Consider the following 17,395-nt stretch of genomic DNA (forward strand, 5'->3'; position numbering starts at 1 on the left):
CTTTTTACAACTTAAAAATAATTCATTGGTATTAAAAAATATATAAAAATTTTAAAGGATTGTTATATCAGAGAGATTTTGAAGAACTTTTTAGTGATATTTATAAATAACAAATTCATAAAATAATTTCATCCAAACCCATTAGATTTTGGAGAATTGTTTGAAGTGACTTTTTAAGTGTTTCAAGAATTTTCAAGTGAGCTTTTATCTCTTTTTTTTTCTGTACTCCTGTCTTTTCTATTTTTTTATCTGATAATAATACTACACTATTATTCATATATAATATTATACTACTCTTCTCATTTCATTCCCCTATTTGGTGAAAACGTAGATGACAGTGCCATTGACTTGCTCTATTTAGTTAAGTTTGTTCCTCAGATATATAACACAGAAAAGGGAAGGCAAAAGCTGAAATTGAAATCATGATTTCTACAGTCAACTGTAGATCTTCAAATAGTTAACTAGGACCTTTAGGATTGTGTTGGAGCTATTGACAAGACACATATTCTAGCAATGATGAGGTAGCAAGATGTTAGCAGTTATCGTATTCGTCATGAAAAGATATTATAAAATATATTAGCCGCTTGTAATTTTGATTTGGAGTTCATGTACATTCTTAATGGGTGGGAGGGTTTGGCTCATAATTCTAAGCTACTAAATGATATTATAACAAGGAGGAATGGACTTAAAGTGATTCAAGGTAAGTGCTTATTTTTAAATAATAATAATAATAATATTATGATTATACTAATATTATATATATTACATATGTAATTAGGTAAATATTTCTTGGTAAATTGTGAATTTTCTAACTGACGCCAATTTTTAGCTTCATTTCAAAGTGTAAGATATCATTTACAAGATTTTGCAAGTCATGGTAATAACCCTGAAAATGAGAAAGAATTATTCAATTTTTGTCATGCATTTTTAAAAAATGTGATCGAGAGAATATTTGGAATTTTTAAATTAAGGTTCACAATTTTTAAGTCATCTCCATTTTTATTTAAGACACAAGTAGAACTTGTGTTAACATGTGTAGCACTATATAACTTTCTTCACAAAAAATGTTGTTTTGATGAATTTTCAATTGAACCGATGAATAAACCTTTATCTTCAACATTATCGGTTAATGAAGATCATAATTTTTATTATTCAAACCCAAGAGCAAGAGCGAGAAGACACTAATGCTTGGAGGAATAGTATAACTATGAATATGTGGTAAATGTTATTTAAGAGGACATAATATTACAGAGAGTTGTTATTATTATTTATTCAGATATTATTATTTTTTATTATTTTTGTCTTTGACTCTTTTGAAATTTGAATGTATGAAAAAAATCTTGAACTCTTTATGTCAAAAATCCACGAAATTCTGCTAAGTTCACAAAGTCTCGCAGCATCCATTAAAATCCTGACTTAAAATCTTGCAAAATCCATTAAAATCCTAATTTTAAAGTCTTGCGAAATCCTCTAAAGTCTTAAAACTTATGAAAATCATGCAAAGTATTTTAAAATTTGCATAACTTTTTTCAACTAAAAAAGTCTTTTAAAATCCTAATCCAATACACTCCCCTAAATGTATGAAACTTAGAGACATGCATAATTAGTGGACTATTTAGGTTCGATTTAACATATTCATTGGTACAGTCTAATTCTAAGTTTTTTAAAAATATTATATATTATGTATGTGAGCCTGTACTGTTTATATAATTTTAAATAAGTAGACTATATATTCTAATTTTTAAATGCATAATACATCAATAAATTTTAAAAATTATGAATAAGTAGTGTAATAAATTAAAATTTTAATAAACTTTAATTTACCTTTGCTCTCTTATGTTCTCATTTATTTTTATGCTTTGAAGTTTTAAATATTTATTTTCTAACCATGTTCTTTTTTATGTCATTGTCATTTGTTCCCTTTTTTTTTATTTTGTTGAATTCAAACATTCTCTTTTTATTTTTCATGATAAATTTGTAACACCTTCATTTTTATTACCCTTGTTTTAGAAAAATAGGAATTTTAGTGTAGGATTTTTCGTTCAAGCGAAATAGAGTATTCTGAATCAGACATTCTGGGACATTCTCGCTTAAGTGAAAAAGGATAATATCATCCCAACTGTCTCCTCGCTCAAACAAGTCACAAGAAAATTGAAGAACTATCAGGACCCATTTTTGCTCAGGCAAGAATATAAGAAAAGATTGAAAAATTCATTATTTGGTTTTCTTGCTTAAGCAAGAAATCACGGGTTTTAAAGGGTATTTAACTTCACGTTGAGAAATTTCGTCATTCACCAAACAACTTCTCCTTCTCATTCACTCTGGTTCTCTCCCTTTCTTTTCTCAGAAAAAACCTTCTCGGACTCCAAATCTCTCTCAGATCTAAATTCGAACGTCCATTCCACTCGAATACAAGTAAGTTTCCAAAGCTTAGCTTTTGAATCTCACTTTTATTTCTCTGTTCTCTCTTTTCATAATAGTATTCTACTCTGTGCTATTAGGAAGAACTTTAGTTTTTGGATAATGTCTCCTATTAAAACATTGAGTTTTCCTCTAGATCTCTCGAAAAACTTAGTCTCAAAGACCTACTTCCAAGTAAAAGGAATTGATCCTAAACCCTATTATATATATATATATATATATATATATATATATATATAATATTTGAAAGACCTAACTATTTTGTTTAAATAACAAATTCATAAAGTTTTCTTAAAACTGAAATGTTAGAAATGAAGTTTTAATATGAAAAAGCTTTGGTTTGTTTAAGAATCGAATAAAACTATAGTTTTTTAGTAAAATTTATGAGTAAGAAAAAGTTCTAAGAATTTTTCATAGGCATATTACTCATTATATTTATATACATGTATTGTTAATATTGTAAATTATTATTTTGAATAATATACATGTTGGATGATGAAAAAAAAATAAAAAATGTTAAACTTTAGGTTAGATGATTTTCTTATTAAAACTGAGAGAGTGTGATCTCTAGCTAGATATTTCTAAAATATACGATTGGTTTGAGTCCGAAGACATCCAATCTTTGGTGCATTGTATTGGACTGAATGATTATGTGATTCATGTTTTATAAATATAAGTTAAAATGAGAAGTTTAATTTTGTATAAGATTGATGCAAATAGTTTGGCTATCATTGAATGATGAAGGGTATTTTATTATAAATGTATGATTTGGAGTCAGTCTGAATGGGTGTGAACTTAGACATAATTTATTTAAATGAATTATGAGAAATGATGTTAAAAAAAAAAAGTGATAGAAAGAATTGGTGTGAACGTTTGTGAATTGCTGAAAAAAATGTAAGTAAAAGAAAAGAAGTTACTAATACACGTGTTATAAAAATATCGATTGGTATGATTTTAATATGTGTTGTAATATATCAACAAATGAGATTATAACATATATGTTGTAACATATTGATTAATGTGATTATAACACATGTATTAGGATCAGGTGCGGCTCAAGAGCTTTTAGGGCCTAAGGCAAATTAAAAAAATAAGGCTTTTTTTATTCATAAAATAATTTTTTTAAATTATTATAATTTTATTTAAAATTTATTTTTTGAACTTTTTGTGATGCAAAATTATTTATAAAATTGTCGTAATTAATTTCATTTAATATATTTTTCAATAGATAATAAGGCTAATCTGTTTAATCTTTATTGAGACATTATTAAACTTAAGTAAGTTTTTATTGATTTTAATTTTGAAAAACTTCTTTCAGCTAAAGCAACTAATATCAGAATTGTTAACATTATTCTGTAAGCTATAATGTATTTGGAAAAGAATCTATTCTTTTTATATAATTGAGAATGTCAATTGGTTTATCATTTTCCAATTTTATAATTTCTTTTAAGATATTTAATTCTGAAAATAAATCTAATCCATTAATATCCAAGAAATTATCATGTTTCAAAGATTTTTCAAGGTTTAGAAGTTTTTCTTTCAAAATTATATTATCTAGTGACTTTAATTTTTAACACTAAATAAAAAGCCAAAAATATCTTCATACCTTTTCTAGTTGACATTTATATATTTTTATATGAATTTAAAAATTATAATATATAAAGTATGAAATATTCTAGTAAAAAAAGTATGAAATATAAATATATAAAATAAGCCAAATAAAAACAATAAAACCTTATTGTCAAGAAAATAAACTTGACACTTGCAATCTCTACGTCTTCAAAAGTGACAACTTTGCAAAGAAATCGCGAAATATTGTTCGGTAGGTGTGGGTAATGGAGGCTGAGTAGTGAAGGGAAGACGCTTGTACCAATGCCTCTGCGTTGGGAAAATAGAAGGCTTCGTACCAATGCTTCTGCGTTAGAAAAATAGAAGACTTTACTTCTTCCTCCACTTCTATCCCAAGGTTGTTGTTAGTAAAAAAATACAAATTGAAGCAAAATTGAACAAGAAGAGAAGAAGAAGAAAGTAGCTAGAGAAAGAAAGAAGTAGCAATTAAATAAAAAGTTAAAAAAATGTTTAATTTTTTTTCTTTGCTATTCAATTATTTAAAAAAATAAATAAATAACCGTTTATTATCTATTGGTTAAGAGTTACGACTCATTAAATGTTATTTATAATATTAATGAAAAGTTAATAATTACTTAAAATATTTAAATTAAAAGCTATTTTTAAATTTAATTTTTTTAAAAGTATATTAAAACAAAAAAATAATAAATTTGGGGGCCTAAAGCCCTTGCCTTACTTGCTTGGGCTTTAGGCCGCCCCTGATTAGGATAATATTGATTAGTGTAAATAGCATTATTTTAGTGTGTCATTGTTGAGTTTCTATATAGATAGTTTAGAGATATACTAGGGGTATAAAGTCCAGAGACGATTTGAAAATTTTGAGGGAAATAAAGGTGATGAATACTAATAGTTTATCTGTACACAATTGGTAACAAAGTATTCACAAGTCTCTCACTCATTTTTTTACTATACTCTTAACTATATATTTCCTATGAATGTCTTCGTCTATGGTAGTTAACCGGCGATTATTTATATTGGCATAAGTCCTGCATAACTAGAAAGAGTATGTTGACAACGATGTAGGGGTCCATAAATACCTAAAGTATTGTTCATTGGTGAATATTTCAGAATTGAAATAAATAAAGTGGCATGAACATGAGGATTAAATGTTTTGTATTTGATTAGAATAGCAATAATGTGTATGGATGATTTCTATCTTGTTAGAATTACAAAAAAAAAATGAATTGATTTTGTTTTTGATGCATAATATATTAGAAAATATTTTTTGCATTACTTTGATTGTTTTATAAAATGAGAATTTAGTAAGGTGGAAGATACTGACCCTTATAATCATATTCAGGTAATGAAAAATAAAAGATAAATTTGTTCTAGAATCATACTCAAAGTGGATTGTAAGGAAAAAAAGCGCTCTATTAAGATTTAGTTTATTTTAAAGAATGTAATAATGTTAATTAAGTTTTCATTCAGAGCTAACAACAATATGTAATTATTTCAAATGTTGATTTTAGAATATTTGGATAAACTTTATTATAAATGATGATTTAAAGTGTTTGTGTAATACTTAGTAGTTAATTACTTTAAGTTGTAATTTATATCCATTTTTAATTAGAAATTTAATTAATTGAAAGAAAATTTTATTTGTAGTATGGTGTTCAAAGAGTAAATGTACTCGTCGAGAAGTAATAAAAGATTCTAAAATAAGTTTCTGAAATATTGTACCACAAGGATTGATTTCTAATTATTAAAATTTTTTTAATTCAATTGTTTGAATCTAAAAGATGTGAAATTAAGTAAGAACTAGAATTTAATTATAAAATTAATTATGAATAAAAGCAAATAACACAACACACGTCTTAGTTGAACTTATAGGAGAAGAACCTAGGGCATATGAATATTCTCATTCAATTCTTTATGTTATTTTTTTGTTTAACTCTAAATTTAATTTTCTTGTAATAACAATTGTTGTATTACTAATATTATTAATACTCAATGATCATGTAATACTAATATTTTTTTCTCTAAATTAATATCCCCAATGATCATGCAAGACATTAATTAAAGAAAGCATAAAACACCTATGAACTTGTTAATTTAATAACGATTGGAAGAGAAAGATTGGTTTGGTCCACCTAATCTTTTGTCTCATTTTATCCTACAGATTCATTAACTAATCGATGTATGATCGCCTAACCATACAATTAATTAGAATTATAATTATGCGCAATAGGATAAAAGTTAATCACAAACAGAAATCAAATATAGATTTAAACATCAAAATTTCATAAATTCATGAATAATAGTCCTAACTATAGACTTTATAATTAAACCTAATCTTTTGTCTCATTTTATCCTATAGATTCATTAACTAATCGATGTATGATCGCCTAACCATACAATTAATTAGAATTATAATTATGCGCAATAAGATAAAAGTTAATCACAAACAGAAATCAAATATAGATTTAAATATCAAAATTTCATAAATTCATAAATAATAGTCTTAACTATAGACTTTATAATTAAACTTCTCGCAGATGAGTACGACCGTGTAAGGTCTCGTTAAAAGAGTCTGGGGTAATGACTGTTGCAAAGCTCTGATCTTTAATTAATTTAGGCTCAAAAGGCACTTAAAATCCACTTGTAACTTCTTCATACCAAATTACACATATAACATATAAATCAGTGTAAAACTCAATTAAAATAAAAATTAAATATAAATATATGAGCTGTAAAAAAAGACTTAATTAAAGACTTATCATAAATTTTGAATTATTTATAATATTATAAAATTTTAACTTTTATTTTAATTATGAAAATATATTTTTGTTTATATATAATTTTAAAATTTGTTAACTTTTATCAATTTAAATTTATATATATATATATATATATAATTTTTTAGAATTATCTAAATTCTTTACGATTTCAATCAAGTTTTATTAAAAATTATATATTTAATAAAAAATATTTAAATTATAAATAAAACGTTACAGCTTTCTTTTTAAATTTTAAGGGCTTTCTATTACTTTTGTCAGTACTCAGGTTACTTCTTTTATTTTAAAAATTTTATGTACGGTGTAGGATCGTAGTGGTTATGATACTTGACACATCACCAAGTTTAACAGGTGTCAGCGCATTGGTTGGAACCTGATTCGAACTATGCAAAAATTCGTCCTTTACTTCACTCATTAATGATATTATATTTTCACAAAAGCTATCTTACAATAATTTATACAATAATCTACTTCTTTTATTAAGAAGGAAAAACACACCCAGAAGAGTCTATAAAAATTGAAAAAAAATAAATATTAACAAAAATTGTTATATTAAATATATATTTTATTAAATTATTTTCGTTGTTATTAAATTTATTATTCGACAATAGATTAATACTCAATATTAAGTTAATAATACTAACTACTAAATATTATAGAATTGTATAGATTTCCTTTTCATGATTCTTCCAATTATCTGCTTTTATTATTATATTTTGATCTAATTAACCAATTTATCAAATTAAATTAAAACAAGTTATTTTTAAAACTGAGTAAAAAATAAATGAAATTAATTGATTTATAACATAACTATAACTCGAGTGATGCTCACTTGCAGATTATAACGAGCACAGAAGGAAAAGAGTGAGAGAATCTGGCATGGGGAGATAGAAGGGAAAAGAATAGAGTGAATGAATGATTAGGAAAGAGGGAAGAAATGTACAAAACGAAGATTCAAGAGCTGTGTCAGAGAAGGTCATGGCGCATACCGGAATACGAAACCACCAGAGAAGGCCCAGATCACAACCCTCGCTTCACTTCCACCGTCATCGTTAACGCCATCCCCTTCCGTTCCCCTACCGCCGCACGCACCGCCAAACAAGCACAAAACGACGCCGCCATGCAAGCCTTCCTCCATTTCGTATCTCCGTCACCGTCACCGTCACCGTCACCGTTATCGCCATGCTCTTTTCCCCAACACTCTCTCTCTATCTCTGGTTTCTCTTCTTTTCCTCAACCTTCTCTTTGCGAATCATCTCCTGGTACCTCCCACGTGCTTTTTTTTTTTTTAATTCGCTGCCACTGCGTGTGTGTTTTGTTAATTTATTACCACTTTGGATTCATTGTTTCAATGAAAATTTAACTTCTCTTCTTCCTCGCTTTGTCGAAGCCTAGGCATGTTTGGTTCGAGAATTTCTGTTTTTTAGTTAGTTCAGATATTGCAAAGTCGTGTTTAGTTTAGTTTTTTTTTTTTTAACAAAACGAATAAAAAAATAAGGTGAAAAAGGATTAAAGTGGGAAAATTTTTAAAAAGTTGAAAAAAATTTGAAATTTCAATGATTAAATGTTTGACTTGTATAATTTAGAGGGCTGGTGTGAGAGTTTACTCTTCTGTTTTTAGTTTTAGTTTTCACTTTTACTTACAAAACTTTCACTTATTTTTTTCTCTGTTTTTAAGAATTTGTATAAGAAATAATAAAAATAATAATAAAAATTTTCTCAATGTAAACAATCCCTGATTTTTGAATGTTGTCCTTTTGTGTGTTGGTTTGGTTGTTTTGTAGGGTTTGGAGGTAATTGTGTGGATATGCAGTTATGAAATTGCTGTGTTGTTGAGAAGTTTGTTCTGGGATTTTATTTTGATTTTGTGAAGGAGAAATTTTGAATTTTAAGCTGATATTGATTTATTTTTTTTTAACGTTGGAAGTCTTGGGCTAAACCATTTAAGTGAGGTTTCTTAGTTTAATTTCTAGGACTGCCAGCAGTGTGTGGTTTAAATTTGACTACGTTCTCCTGGCATGGTAATAAGTAATGACCATGAAAACAACATGCTGAATCTGAAATTTTAAATGTGTCAGTGGTGGAGTGAAATCCATAGCTGTTTTGATAGTTGAGATTCAATCAATCAATTATATTTCTCTTTTTGTTGTTATTTCCAATGAATGCTGAGTTGCACCAGAAGGGATTAGCATGTCATACTGAACTTTTTATACAGCTTTGGGTGAATTATAATGTGACATAAATTGATTTATTTCATTTCACACAATGATATCCTTGAATAATTTTATGCAACTCTTACTTTCTTCATTTCTTGTTGTGAATACTTTTATTTTGTTTGTTGCAAATTTAATAAGGCTACAAATTGGGTGCTGTTACACTGTTAATTAGGTTTATGCTTTCATATGCATTAAAGTTCTCTACAAAATTTATCATTCAAAGTAGAATATGATCTAATTCTGAAACACTAGAATTTTGATGTTTTCCTTATTCATTGATCAATTATAGGGACTTTTCATCTTCTTCCTGGCATACTTGTATACTATATGAGTCGATCCAGAAAAAAACAGTGCCTTGATTTTCTGAGACTATTCCAGATGTTATATTTACAAAAGATTCATGTTAACTCGCATTGGACCTGCAGGTTCATCTGGTCCCAGCTTTGATGTTGATAACATACTTCGGACAAACAGAGTGTTGCAACCAAGATTAGAAGAAGGGTGCCAAACTTCTCCAATCAATAGCCCTGTAACTGTGGTTAGAGATACAATGACAGCGAAAGATCATAAAAGTGATTTGATTTCTCTTTCTTTTTGTTTGATTAATTTAATGCTTAATGCTTTAATATGATTATGTGTCATAAGTAGATCCAACTGTGTAGGTTAAGGATCTTTCTTTCGTTAGAGAGAGGGAATTCTTTTTGGTGTGAGAGGTGCTGCTGAGGGAACATGAATTATATTTAATCTGATTTGTGTGATCTAAAATCAGATGCATTTTCCTCTTACTAGAAGGCAATGTTCTTTCTGCAATTTCAATTATAGAAAAAGGTAATTGTGCATTGTGGTATCTGTATTCCTTAGCATAACACCTAGGATCCCCCTCTCTCTCCTCTAATCCCCTTTAGTTTTATCTTTTTTTCCCTATCTAGAATGTGCTGTAGGAACTTTTTACCTTCATCCCAGTGACTGTTGCTGCCAACAGAGACCATGCTGGGACATTAGAAACAACAAGGGCCTAATTTTTGTTTATACTTTCCTTTTTGAATTATTTTGTATTTAAATGTGTAGCTACTCAATGTCCATTTTCACAATTGGTAAAATGGTTGTGTGCCATCTTGTACACACACACAAGATAATCAGGACTTTAGTATGTGTGTGTGACTTTGTATGTGTATATATGTATTTGTCTATAGGGTTGGCAAAGGGGGTTCAACTTGTGAGGTTGATTCGCTTAACTTGTCATTTTTGGGCAGGGCAGGTTGAGCGTTTTAAACCCATCAATCCATTTAACCCGTCCTGTTTAACTCTTTAAAATGTGGGTTAGGCAGGTGCAAGACGGGTTGATCAATCAAATCAAAATTTTGAACTAGGACATGGTTATGTTGGACGGTCGCTTGTTTCTCCCCCTTCTCAACGCTAAACTATCACCTGACCCAACTCCAATAGTCCCTTCTCTTCCTATATGTCATTCGTAGGCTGTTAAGGACTCGCTTTGGATAAAAGCAATACAAGACGAAGTTACAGGTCCTTCAATAGAATCATGCTTGGGATATTCTTTTGTGTCCACTTTGAATTTAAACCCATCGACTGCAAATGTGTACACTCTGATCGCAATCTTAATCCCAAGATCGTGCAATCTCTTACCCTCCCTGCAATCATGATTGTAACGAAGATCAAAACCTGTTAGGATCATTTTGGATCGCAATCTTTCTCCTTTTATCCAATCTTCTCATCTCAGCTTTTCGGGTTTGAGTGGACAGTGGAGGTTTTTGGGTCGGGTTTTCACAACCCGTTTCCTAATAACCCATTTCCTGGGCAATGATTTCTTGGGTTTTCCACATTTGAACCCTTATTCTCATGTGACAACTCTTCTTCAACCTAGGTCATGATTTTTCTTTTCATCGGTGCTTGCTGTTTGTCCGCTGTTCTGCTGCGAATCGTCCTCTGTTTTGCAACCTAGGTGATGTTGCTGCTCCCTTCTCTTCTGCAACCTAGGTGCTATTCCTGCTCTCTTCTCTTCTGCAATTTGGTTATTCTACCTGTTCTGCAAGACTGCGACCTTTGTTGGTCTACTGTTCTTGCTGCTCTCTTCTCTTCTGCCACCTTTGTTCGTCCTCTCTTTGTCTTCCGTCCTATTGTGTTTGGGCTCATGGCTTCCAATTCCAAGACTGCTAGGAATGAGTTTAATAGACTTGCAAAACATGCTAGTTTGAGTAATTATGTGTTGTATTGGATCTTAAGTCTATGACTTTTATGTTTGATTAAATTATGTGATTTAGAGGTTAATTTCTTTATTTATATTATTTTCTATGCTTATATTATTTGTTAACTGAACTTGGAATTCCTTAGAATGGCAGCACACCTCTTTCTGCTGATAAAACTAGTGCCACTCCAATTGTTGTCAATCCGGTTTTCATGAGTGTACTAAACATATTGAGGTGAACTGTCATCCCATTTGTGAGGCTCTCAATGACCGTGATATCTCTCTTACTCATGTCACCTTATAACTTCAGCTTGCAACTATCTTTACCAATGCCATTCCTTATCCCTGTCACTAGTTTCTCATAAACTAATTGATGCTTCTTGATCAATAACGTCAATTTTTTTTTTGTGTGGGGTGGTTGGGGGGGGGGAAATGTTAGTCAGAGAATCTGTTATTATTCTTATTTTCTATTATATGTTGTATTAATTATGAATAGAATTAGCCTTTTAATTGTATATATTTAGAATTCCTAATTTAGATTTTTTGAATTATGAATTAATTTTTTTTTTTTTTGGTAATTAATAGCTGTAGAGGAGTGTTCATTATTTATAGAGAAGAATAGATATGATTGTGTTCTTTTATTAATGATGACCCATCCTGTGATAATATTACTTATGACTTTTTGACAATCAATTTTGTCATAGATATGTCACATTTGTACAAGAACCAGCTGCAAAGCTATGCTCAGAAGAGAAATCTAAATCTTCCTGTGTATTCTTCTGAGTGGGAGGGTCCTCCTCATGCCATGCGTTTCAAGTGCAGAGTCACTGTTGATGGACAGACATATGAGAGTGATAAGTTCTATTCTTCATTGAAGCATGCTGAGCATGCAGCAGCTGAAGTTGCTTTATTGTTTTTATCACCGGATGGAGTTCAAGAGGCTAGTCCCGATCACTTGTAGCTAATTAGATAACTTTCTTATTCTATAATCCTTAGTTTCTTAGATGTTTTATTTTTCTGGTGCTCTTTATATCCATGAGATTCTCCAAAAATTTCAGGATCGTACTGGGTTGTACAAAAATCTTTTACAAGAATTGGTTCAAAAGGAAGGATTTGGTTTACCTATTTATAGTTCAAGTAAATATGGTGAAGCTCATATGCCAATATTTGTGTCACAAGTGGAGGTGGAAGGGGAGCTTTTTACTGGGCAAGAAGCTAAATCCAAGAAGCAAGCAGAGATGAGTGCAGCCAAGGCTGCTTATATGGCTTTGAAAGAGCGCAAAGGTATTTTTTTATATGCTAGATTGTAACATACATCCATAAAGATGGGTATCCCAATATTAGACGTCTATTGCCTTGGGTGCTGAGTTAAAACTCATTAGGAATGAGCTTAGTCCTTGTGTTCTGGGGCATAAGTTTCTTGAAAATTGCCTTTAATATATAGTTATGGAGTACAGTATTTAATTTGTATTTCAATACACACTTTAACTATTGATTTTATTCTTTATGATAGAACAATGTAATATAACACATATTATGTAGGCTAATGGAGGGGAGTTCATCAGACTTTTTTTTTTCTCCCCTTTATTTTGCTATTAAGTGTGCATAAATCATAACTTCTGTTGGCTTGGTATCTTCTTGTTCTGCTGGGGTAGTATTATAAACTTAATATAGCTAAACAGACATATGGCTGTGATGAGACCCTTGAGCCTACTAACACTAGAAATAAGATGAGATATTGGATCAGCAGGTAAACCAAGATGCCACAATTTGAAAGGTATATTCCAGGAGAGGTAACAAGGTGACACATGGTGAAGGATTTGGAGGAGTTATTATGCTGAGTAGGCAAGAAATTGGGCACTCATAAGGGGTTCATGGAATGGGAAGTTGGTTATAAGTGAGAGAAGGAAACATGAGCAGGAAGAGAAGAGTTATAGTAAGAATTCAGCCTGAGACTTGGGCAAGAGAATGAGACATTATCTTGTATTGTTTTTCTGTTTTATGTTCACCTTCGTTTCTGTGTTTAGACCCCATTACCATTTCTGTTCAAGAGAGATACATTTTAGATACTATTTGTTATTTGCTCCTCCTTTTTTTGGGTGATTAACTGTATCACTATGATACAATGATTGGGTTAATTCTATGACAAATTAAAAGTATGTTATTGTCCATTATTTAATGTGTTAGCTACTTAATTGTACTGTGATATTCCAAAATAGAATATTTACTTGTTTTCTATACTATGCATTCCATTCTTTATCTCCAACTGTTATACTTTGTGTCCTTTCCATGTTTCCTATTACCAGTGAGACAGATTGTGGACTCTAGTGATGATTTATTTCATTTTGAATAGAAGAAACTTTAAAGAGAGTAGATAACTTTGAGTACAATGAGAGTTTCAAAAGTCAGAATTTGAGAACTAAACTAATGTCAATTACTACAAACGTCAAGGAGTCAAATAAGAAGAAAATGATACAGAGGCGGGTCGGTACTTGGTGTTGCTCCCTGTGGCTGTGTGGATGAAATCATTGCTGTACAGGTCATGGGTTTGCCAGAACAGTGATGAGTTTGCCTGGAAATAGCTGGAAAATGATGTGTGATCCCAGAAATGTAATCAGAGAAAGATTGTTCTTTGTCAGAGAGAGGAGCTAGGTTGGTCACTGTTGGTTGTACAATGTTGAGAAGGGGAAAATAAGGTTTCTGTTCTGATTAAATGAAAAAGGGACCAAAATTCCAAGATTTCCTAAAACATCACAAAATGGCTAGGTTCCAAGGCCAGAGTTGGGGTTTTCAAACATGACAGAATAGTGGCTGAGATGGCCACAATTTCCTGCAATTAGTGCTACTTTGAGTGCAACACAAATTACTCTGCAACATGTCTTGTTGAAGTAGCTGGCGGCTGCAATGTGATGCAAAACTGCTATAGTGGCTCTATTGCACTCGATTAACTACTATGCCCCCAATACAAAGTATTTATAACGCACAGGAATTTGCTTGACTATATTTACTCTTAATGACTTGCCTAATTTTCCCATTTAAAACATCTCTCTCACATATCTTTCAAATCTATTGTATCTTTCACATATCTTGATATTAGTTATAAACTTAAAAATACTAATAAATAGGAAATTACCAACAACAATATTTAAATTAGGAATTTGAGTAAAAATCAATCAAGATATACTTTTGGATTACATTGACTTCTACTTTTTCTTTTATCACTATTATTGTGAATTTATGATTGTTATTAAGGTGTTAAAGCCTGGTATCTCCTATCTACTAAAAGGTGCTTGTCATTGTGCTTCTGTTTTGCTTTCTTGTTTTTTTTCTTTTTTGGTACAGGCAAGTTAGATCAGAGCTCTTATTTTCCTTTTCCAACTCATGAAGGACAAGCTCCTGAGTTCTCATCTGACCACTCAGAGTCAAAGGCTGCAGCTGATCTGCCGCACAATACTAATCCAAATTCACTTGTAAGCCTTGGATTTGTCACCGAGAATCAACAAAACAAAGATAGACGTAAGCCCTCAAAGCCCTTATCACTTCTTGCCCTTTTCCCTTTCTGAAACAACTGTGTAGATTTCATCTCTAGTCTGCCTCGTGTAGATTATCTACTGTCAATAGTAATACCCTAATGAACAGATAATCAGAGATTATACACTTAGTTGCTAAAAATAATTAAGATTCAAAGGAGGTACACAGTTTGCAAAAGCTATACTGCATACTCTCCCCATTAGCTAACTTTGTTAGCCCAGCAATAAATTTGTAGGTTAACCAAATCCAGTTTACGGTAGTCCAACTCCCTTCAGATATAAATTGGTAGATGACATGGCATGTATAAAGGTATTACCACTTAAAATTAAGATAATCAATACATCATTGACCAGTATTGGGTTGGCTTGCAGTAAACCTATATACTGGTTTAAGGTTGTAAACTGTATCAGTATAATGGCAAGTTCCTATTAAACCAGTTGAAGCTGTAGGTCTGACCAAGAGTTTACAATATGGTGCAAGTTTGATAAGTTAGCTTGAACTAGTTTCATAAGCATATGATATGAGGAAAATCTCTAAAATATGTAAGCACTAAGAATTTGAGATAATTATTATGTACTAAATTTGTTTGGCATTTATCTTCTTATTCTTCTGTATCTCATGTAACAATTTGAAACACCTCTAATGTTTTTCATCTATAAAAATGGTATAGCACGGCCTTTATCTATTTCTAGTTTGTTTGTTTTGTGGACTCAGAGCAGTAAAAGATCAAATAGGAAAATATAATGCATTATTTTTTTGTGCCTTGTGCCACCTATTAGCTCGTTAACAAAAAACATGTGATGTGTTATTCCAGTAAATAATGTTAAACTGTCAACTTTAAATGCCATTGGTCTCCAAAGTGAGACTGAGATGTCTTTCAAATATTGTTAGTCTGCATTCTGCAATGCATTTAGAAATTCATGTCTCACTAACATTATGTTCAGAACACAACATACTGTGATTTTATCTTGAAATCCTGTTATTGTTACAGCTAAGGAAGGATTTTCTTCATATGGAAATGCAACTGGATGCACGGAGGGTTCTTCCTTGTCAAATGACAAGTCTGCACCTTTTCTTTCAGACAGCACCAAAGTGGTTTCTGACACAGGCAATGGTGCATCTTCAACTGCGGTGGACTCCACATCGCAAAGAAAAAAGGTTGTTGTTTACTCACGCAAGACAAACATGGAAATTGAAGATGGTGGTACTTTAATGCCGATTAGTGATGACAAGTGGGTTGCTTACAAATATTCTCATTAAGATAATTGGTGTTGCAGGCTCGCCTGTGTCCTGTGTCCTGTTTTGCATCTCTATCAAATGGGCTAATGTAGAAGGATCTGGTTCCTCTAAAATACAAGGTACGCCCTAAATGATAAAGGACGGAACAATAACCATTGACTAAAAAATCAACTGATGATAGTTTAGTAACTTTTCTCTGCTGAGATTATGTTGGAGAACATTTAAGAATATAAACATGTTGATAACTAAGGGAATTTCTTTGTGTTCAATGACAACAAATGTAAAATGACAAATTATCTTACATTCTTTTCAAAAAGGGATACTCAGCAAAAGTGTACACTTCCTAGTTTGACACTTCCTAGTTTGATTTCCGCACGGCTAAGCACAAGCAGCTAAATCCATTTCCTCAGCAAGACTATTTTCTCCTTTGGTTTTGGGTGCATTGAAAAGTCAATTTATAAACTAATTCTGATGGAAACTCGGATTGGTGAATTAAATTGTTATAATATGTGAAAAAGATCATTTAGTATCTTGATTTTTCTTAAGAGTGTTTTAGAATATTTTAGATTTTTCTCTAGAAATAGTTTCTTTATTATCCTATTTCATTTTGCTTTGTATATATTGGTGTGATTAGCCTCTAGTAAGTACAAATCAATTAATAAGAATATACATTATTCTTCCATTTTTTTTTTATCTCATCTTACTTTTTTTTTTAGGCTATGTTTGGGTTGATGGAAAGAGACAAAGGAGAATGGAATGGAATGGAATGAAGTGGGAATGTGATAATGAGTGGAGCGGAATGAATTATAATTGTTTGTTCCTAATATCCTTACTTTAAAAACTTATTTTAATACTGCCTAATCTTCGATCTCTGCAACGAATTTCGCTTTATCCTTGTTGCCTCCAATTAGATTTGCCACATCCCTCTTTGCTTCCAATTAATTTCACTTGATTCCAATTACTTATTAATTTCATCTGATTCCTATTGCTGCTAATTAGTTGTCCCTGAGCCACATAACTTCCTAACAGTTTTGGTTGATCCTTTCTGTCTCTAATAGAAATTGGATGGACTGAATGAAAAAAAAAAACTAAACAGAAAGGACTATTTTGTAATAAAAAATGAAAAAACCAAATATAAAACATATAATTAAACTCATACAGCAACTTTCCATTGAAAACTTAAAAAGAAAAACACCAACGATGATCAAGCTGGAAGAAAAGACTTGAAGAACACATAAGAGGAATAATGTGAAAAGAATTGGACAAAGAGATTGAAGATTCAGATATCATTAAGGTTAATTTTTATTGTAATCCAAAAATTATGTAGTTATTCTGCCTAAAGAAAACTTCCATAGTTCTTAATAATTTTTAACTGTTTTTTATTTTCTTTTGTTTCTTTAAAATTAAATGGTTGTTGACAT

At 30.6% G+C, this 17,395-nt stretch overlaps 1 protein-coding gene across 3 annotated transcripts; it reads left to right on the top strand.

Moving 5' to 3' along the window:
- Positions 1 to 7,619: 7,619 nt before the first annotated feature.
- On the top strand, positions 7,620 to 16,966 carry LOC113867684 (double-stranded RNA-binding protein 1-like). Of its 3 annotated transcripts, XM_027503112.1 has the most exons (8): positions 7,620 to 8,047; positions 9,427 to 9,573; positions 11,909 to 12,144; positions 12,263 to 12,488; positions 14,547 to 14,720; positions 15,727 to 15,893; positions 16,013 to 16,093; positions 16,691 to 16,966. In XM_027503112.1, the coding sequence occupies exons 1-7, from the start codon at positions 7,723 to 7,725 to the stop codon at positions 16,064 to 16,066; spliced, it is 1,329 nt and encodes a 442-aa protein (XP_027358913.1). In that variant the 5' UTR covers positions 7,620 to 7,722; the 3' UTR covers positions 16,067 to 16,093; positions 16,691 to 16,966. The 3 variants fall into 3 exon arrangements, 2 of the variants coding, with proteins under 2 accessions (XP_027358913.1, XP_027358912.1); XR_003505184.1 differs by having other exon boundaries at positions 7,676 to 8,047; positions 15,727 to 16,093; positions 16,691 to 16,846; XM_027503111.1 differs by lacking the exon at positions 16,691 to 16,966 and having other exon boundaries at positions 7,657 to 8,047; positions 15,727 to 16,514.
- Positions 16,967 to 17,395: the final 429 nt, after the last annotated feature.

The sequence above is a fragment of the Abrus precatorius genome, unplaced genomic scaffold, assembly GCF_003935025.1.
Source record: "Abrus precatorius isolate BTA unplaced genomic scaffold, Abrus_2018 Scaffold5, whole genome shotgun sequence".
Lineage (NCBI taxonomy): Eukaryota > Viridiplantae > Streptophyta > Magnoliopsida > Fabales > Fabaceae > Abrus > Abrus precatorius.